At 65.1% G+C, this 6,000-nt stretch overlaps 1 protein-coding gene across 3 annotated transcripts in view; it reads right to left on the bottom strand.

Moving 5' to 3' along the window:
• Positions 1-2,132, bottom strand: part of SNED1 (sushi, nidogen and EGF like domains 1) — an 80,899-nt gene extending 78,767 nt beyond the window's left edge. For all 3 annotated transcript variants that reach the window (XR_001917194.1, XM_018039864.1, XM_018039860.1), the window contains exon 1: positions 1,596-2,132. Coding sequence is in view for 2 of the 3 variants with exons in the window: in XM_018039864.1 (XP_017895353.1) it covers positions 1,596-1,808 (213 nt within the window). In the remaining variant the exon portion in view is untranslated. The remainder of the gene's footprint in view (positions 1-1,595) is intronic.

A 6,000-nucleotide genomic window follows, 5' to 3' on the forward strand; every position in this document is an offset into this window, starting at 1 on the left:
ACGCCTTCATTTCCTGTCCCTTCCCTTCTCTGCCCTCAGTTCTAACCCTCTGCCCCGCTCCCTGCTCGGTCACGGGGCGCAGGCAGTTATTTCAGGCAAGGTGTCCTCGAGGATCCGACTGTCTTCCCCACTGAGCAGAGGCAATGTGGAGCGGGCTCCCTATCCCCACGGCAGGTGTTGCGTTGTGTCAGTTTTGGGAGAGAGAGCCTCTGGAGACACATATTTTGTTATGAACCACAGTGCTGGTTTCTCCTGAGCCCACGGGTCTTGCTAGCAGAGCTCTCCTTTCTCTCAGTTGTTTTGGCAGGGGTAGGTGTTTTTGGTGAGGCGGTTAAGAGAGTCAACTCTTTTAATCATGTTTTCACCCGTGACTTGGAGCCAGGCAGCTGAGCCTGGCCCGCATGCTCAAGGAGCACTTGGACAGAATGCCCTGGAAAGATGGTGCCACCATGGGTTTTCCCATTTCTAGGGTGTATGGGCCTCCCTGGCTCCCAGAGACCCGGAGCACAGCTCTGCCCGCCTGCCCCGTACTTCCGGAGGTCAGCTCGGCCCCTCTGTCCAAGGCCGGGCCCAGAGGGACGTTCAGTGGGTGGCACCGAGAGAGAATGGCTGTCCCCTCCCACCCACGGAGTCGGAGCAGCCGAGGCAGGGAGAGGAAGAAGGGATGTGGGCTGAGCTGGGGTCAAGAGGGGCGGTGCTGATGGGGGTGAGTGATGGGGGGTGGGGCTGCTGATGGGGGTGAGTGGCGGGGGGCTGGAGGTGGAGGGGGTGCTGGAAAGGGTGGGCAGGCGCCGGGGTGGGAGGTTACAGGACTTCAGCCCCGCCCAGCACTCTTCCAGCCAGGATTTGGGGGACAGTAGGGTGCTGGCGCATGGGTCCCCCAAGTGAATGCTCGATGCAGCCGTGAGTAGCAACATTTCATTCCCTCTGTGGCCTGGGCCCCCCGCCCCCGGAGCGGAGGTGCTGTCCTTGGGTCTAGCGGCCCCCACTCTCCTGCGCTCCCTCCAGGTGTCCGGTGTGACAGTCGGCCTGAGTGGTCCCCAGGCCCAGGAGAGTGACCGGGGGCTCAAAGAGGACCAGCCTGCCGGGTTCCCAGAGCGCCCCTGAAGGTCCCGGCAGGCCCGAGCCTCGGGGCAGTGGGCCTCAGGTGCCAAGCACGCGCGGGCCGTGCGGTCCTCAGAGGGGCTGGGGCCTTGGCAGCCAAGCGAGGAACTGAAGCGGGGCGCGCCGCACGGGGAAACGCAGGACGCGCCGGCCCGCTGCCGCAGCGCTGTCAGTGAAGTACGCAGGACGGCCGACGGCCCGCGCTGCGCAGGGTCGGCCCGCGACCCCAGCCCCGGGCGGTCGGGCAGGGAAAGGGGCAGCGGCGGGGCCCAGGTGGCCGGCCGGAGCTCGCATCCCCGCCCCGCCCGCCGCTCCCTCGGGCCGCTGTCCGGCCTTGGCCGCCGGAGGAGGAAGCGCTGTCCTCACTCCACCTCTGGCCGCCGCGGTGCCAAGTTGCTGGCGGCGGCGGCGGGAGTCGGGGCGGCGGGTGGCGGGCAGCGGCCGGGCTGCAGCGCCCTCCCTGGCGCCCCCCGCGGGCTCGGGTTACTCACGTAGAGGCCGGAGTGCTCGGCGCCGAAGAACGGGAAGAGCACGGAGAGCGGCCGCAGCCCAGAGCCGCCGTCGTCCTGCTTGGGGGTGACCGCGTCGCCGCGCTCCGTGCCGAACGGGTAGAAGTCGGCGAGGGCCACCGCGCCGCGCGCCCCGCGCGCCCCGAGCCCCAGGGCCGCAGCCAAGAGCAGCGCCCAGGTGGCGCCGCGCGGCATCGCTGAGGGTCGGCGGGCGGGGACGGAGCGGGGACACACACAGCGGGGACGCGAGCCGGACACAGCGGGGACGGAGCGGGGACAGAGAGGCGACGAGGCAGGGACGCAGGGGGACGGAACGGGGCTTTGCGGTCAGCGGGGGCCGGAGCGAGGCCGCGGTGGGGAGTGATCCGCAGGGCCGGGCGGGCGTGCGGGCAGCGCGGCCGCACCGTCGGTAGGTGGCCTCCCGGGTCGCGCCCGCCCTGCCGGGCCGCGCTCGGGTCGCCTCTTTCGGAGGAAGGCGCCGGGCGGGACGGCGCTGGAAGCCGGACCCGCCCCTGTGGCCGCGATTTAAATATCCAGCCGGCGGTCACTCGGGCCTGGGCGGGGCCGGGGCCGGGCCATGCAAATTAGGAGGCTCTTAAGGCGGCGGCCCAGCCCTCGCCCAGCGCCCCCGGAGCGGCCCACCCCTTCCTCCTCCGTGGGTCCCCTGCCGCCCGCGTGAGGCCAGCCCAGAGGAAGCGCCTTGTCCACAAAGCGGTCCTGGAACAGACCCTCAGGCCTGCATGACCCTCAGGGGACCTGGGCACCGTCCTGCCAGAGTGTCATGGATCAGGGGCCACCCTGACTGCCAGCGCCTGGATGGGCTCCTCCGGAAGCGGCCAGAGGCTGGCCCCACACTCCATCCTGCAACCCAGCCCTGAGGCTTGCCATCCGGTTTTATGAGCGGAGGACCTGGCCTGGGAGAATGCAGGACATGAAGAAAAGTTTCCGCCCTGCGTGGCCTCGTCAGGAGAATCCTGGTGGAGATAGTTTGGGGACCTAAGGCAACCTCACAGCAGGGGAGTCTGGGGCAAAACCTGGGGGGAGCAGCCCTCTTCCAGGGTGGTTGGTCCCTGCTGGCCTGCGGGCACGATGCCGCGTGGGCAGAGGCAGGACCTGGAGGGCCTACAACTGAGCTTCTGTCTCCAGTCTGCGGCCACCCTGGCCCTCCTCCCGCCGCCAGGCCCACTGCCCTGAGAATCAGACCCTGAGTGTTTGTCCCCACTGGGGCTGGCTTCTGGGCCCCCAGTGCAGGGCCGGAGCCCACGCCTCTCCCTGTCCCTGCCCGTGGGTGCTGGTGTGGGCTGAACGTGACCACAGGCCACGCCTGGGGCCCTGAAGGCCAGGCTGCGTGGCCCAGAGATGAGCAGAGAGCAGCAGGACTGCCGCTCTCGCTGGCTGGGCCATTTCACACCCGGCTTCGCGCTCCCCTGTACTTTCTCAAGCGTCCTCAACAAGCACGTGTTGCTTTGCAGTCAGAGTGAGGCACACTAAGTGTGACGTTTAAGGGCTAGTGGAGGGGTCCCGTGTGTGTGAGCGTATGACTGGGGGTCACAGGCTTACACAGCACCCCTGTGATGTTTGTGCCCTCCAGGCTGGTATCAGGGTCAGGTGCCGAGTTTCAGGAGGCGCCCACTGTTGCTGGTCCCCCACCGGCACCACCCTGAGAGGGACCGTCCCTCCAGTTCCACTGTAGCCCCACCCTGCTCGGTTGTGTGAGGCTGCCCCGGGTCAGGCTCCTACCTTGGAGACCCCCAGGGCAGCAGGACAACTGCGGCTCCAAGGAACGTGGGATGAGAAAGGCCAAGGCTGCACATGTTTGCGGGAGAAATTCAGAGATGACACCCGACTGCAGGCCCTGCCCTGGGGGCAGACTCCCGGTGTCACACGGCCCTCAGCGGGCGCCGGGGGTGGGGGTGGGGGGATGCCGCTGTGCACACACGCACACACCCCAACACACACACACACACCCCAACACACACACCAGCACACACACACACCCCAACACACACACCAGCACACACACACACCCCCCAACACACACACACACCCCGACACACACACACACACCCCAGCGCACACACACACACCCCAGCACACACACAAACACCCCAGCGCACACACACACCCCGACACACACACACACCCCAACACACGCACACAGACCAGCACACACACACACACACCCCAACACACAAACACACACCAGTGCGCGCACACACACACCCCAACACACACACGCCCCAGCACACGCACACACACACACCCCAACACACACACACACCAGCGCACACACACACACCCCAGCACACACACCCACCCCCCACACGCACACACATACCAGCACACACACACACACACACCCAGCACACACACACACACACATGCACACATACATGTCCACACACACACACACACCCCAGCACACATACACATGCTGGCACACACACACATACACACCATCACACACACATATACGTACACACACATGCACCCCCCCAAACACACTAGCGTGCATACACACACATGCTGGCACACACACACGTACATGCACACACACGTACGTCAGCACACACATCCACATACACACGTACACGCACTCATGCATCCCAGCACAGACACCCATATACACACACACCCTACACACACACCCCACACACATGTCCACACACACATACCAGCATACACACACACAGTCACATACTCCAGTGCGTGCGCACGCACACACACACACTGGTGCACACACACATACACACACCCACACCCTGGCACACACACACACTCACCCTGGCACACACAGGCATTTCCATGAACCCCTCCCTGGAGCCCCGCTGGCTCAGCTGCAGAGTGGGGAGGTGGGGGAAGCCCGGAGGCCAGCAGCACAGAGGTCACGGCCAAGGTCAGAAGAGGGGTGTGGCAGCCTTGCCCTCCTGGGACAGGAAGGTTGCTCCTGAGCCTCACTGGCAAAGGCAGGGAGGGGGCAGGACACGACCCCCACGGGGTCACCGGAGGGCAGAGGGGCCAGAAGACTGGTCCCCGTGGTGGGAGCCCAGGAGGACGTGCTTTTCCATGTGTGGCTTTCGGTGGGAACTGGGCAGCGTCTGCCAGCTGTGTGGTGGGCTCGGAGCCCGGCGGGGAGCCCAGCAGAAGCCTGCTCCTGTTTGTTTCCTCAGTGGGGAGAGCCGGGGGCCCCACCCTGACAGGGAGGCGGCCGGTGGGGGTCGGCCTTCCAGGCTGACCTTGGACCCCTGCTGGACCTGCCCGCCTCCTGCAGGGGGTGCAGGGGGAGCCCCTCCCCCTGCTGCACTTCCTGCTCTGGTTGGGGTGCCGGGGACCCTAGCAAAGGCTCACTTCGGGGCTAAGTTTTGGGTTGACCTGGGCGCCTATGGCAGCGGGGTGCCCACCGTGGTGCTCAGCAGACGTGCCCAGAAAGGACTGTTTCTCCAGGCTCAGTGGGAACGGCTGGCCCAGACACGGCCTCAACCCGCCTCCCGAGGGAGTCCTCTCGCAGTCTGTGAGATGCCCGGGCCTGGGCCCCCCGGAGAGCTGGCGCGCTTGGTCTGGGTGGGGCCAGTGGCAGGCAGAACCCCGCAAGGCTGTACTTCCCAGGCACAGGCCTGCTGACCCTCCAGGGCCCTCACCCTGGGCCATGCGCCTTCCCTTTTGGGAGACTTGGAGTTAACAGGAGGCTCCACTACGCTGGGCATTACATTTCAAACACAGTCACACACACACACACTCCACAGGCGCAAAAGAGAAAAAAAAAATTCTTTTTTCCAGGTGCTAAAAATATTATCAGGAAATACTTTTTAGCAATGTGCTGTTTCAGGTTCCCCTCTGGACTCAAGGGTGCCTTTGTCTTTGCCACAGAAAGTCCACATTTATCAAAACCAAAATCGTTTTATCAAGCAGGCTCGTGTTTTGCGATGGGGAAACTTGAGCTTCCCCAATAGGCCTGTGACACTTTAATTTAGGGCCTGAGTGTGTGTGCAATTTAGATGGGGAGCCCCAAGCTGGACTTGGGACACCCCAGGACCCCATGCCAGCCAAGGTGGGGCGTGTTCCCCCTCTGGAACCTGGCCAGGCAGGCTGGTCCCTGCAGGGCGGGGGCAGGGGCTCCAGCAGGGCTGTTAGTGGCAGCAGCTGGCTGGCTGCATCCCCAACTCTCTCTCCTTCTCCCCAGAGCCATGGGGCTCCCACACAGGTGACACACCAGGGAGACCCTTTCCTGCTCCAAGAATGAGGTCAGCAGGTCACAGAGCCTGGAGGGCAGGTGGGGTCCCACTCCTGGGGAGCCCGCCGGGTGTGGTCACGACACTGAGAGGCTGGCTGGGGCAGCTGGTGCATGGAGCGGAGGAGGGCCTGGGTCCCGGGCACATGGCCATCTGCA

Source organism: Capra hircus, chromosome 3, assembly GCF_001704415.2.
Source record: "Capra hircus breed San Clemente chromosome 3, ASM170441v1, whole genome shotgun sequence".
Taxonomy (NCBI): domain Eukaryota; kingdom Metazoa; phylum Chordata; class Mammalia; order Artiodactyla; family Bovidae; genus Capra; species Capra hircus.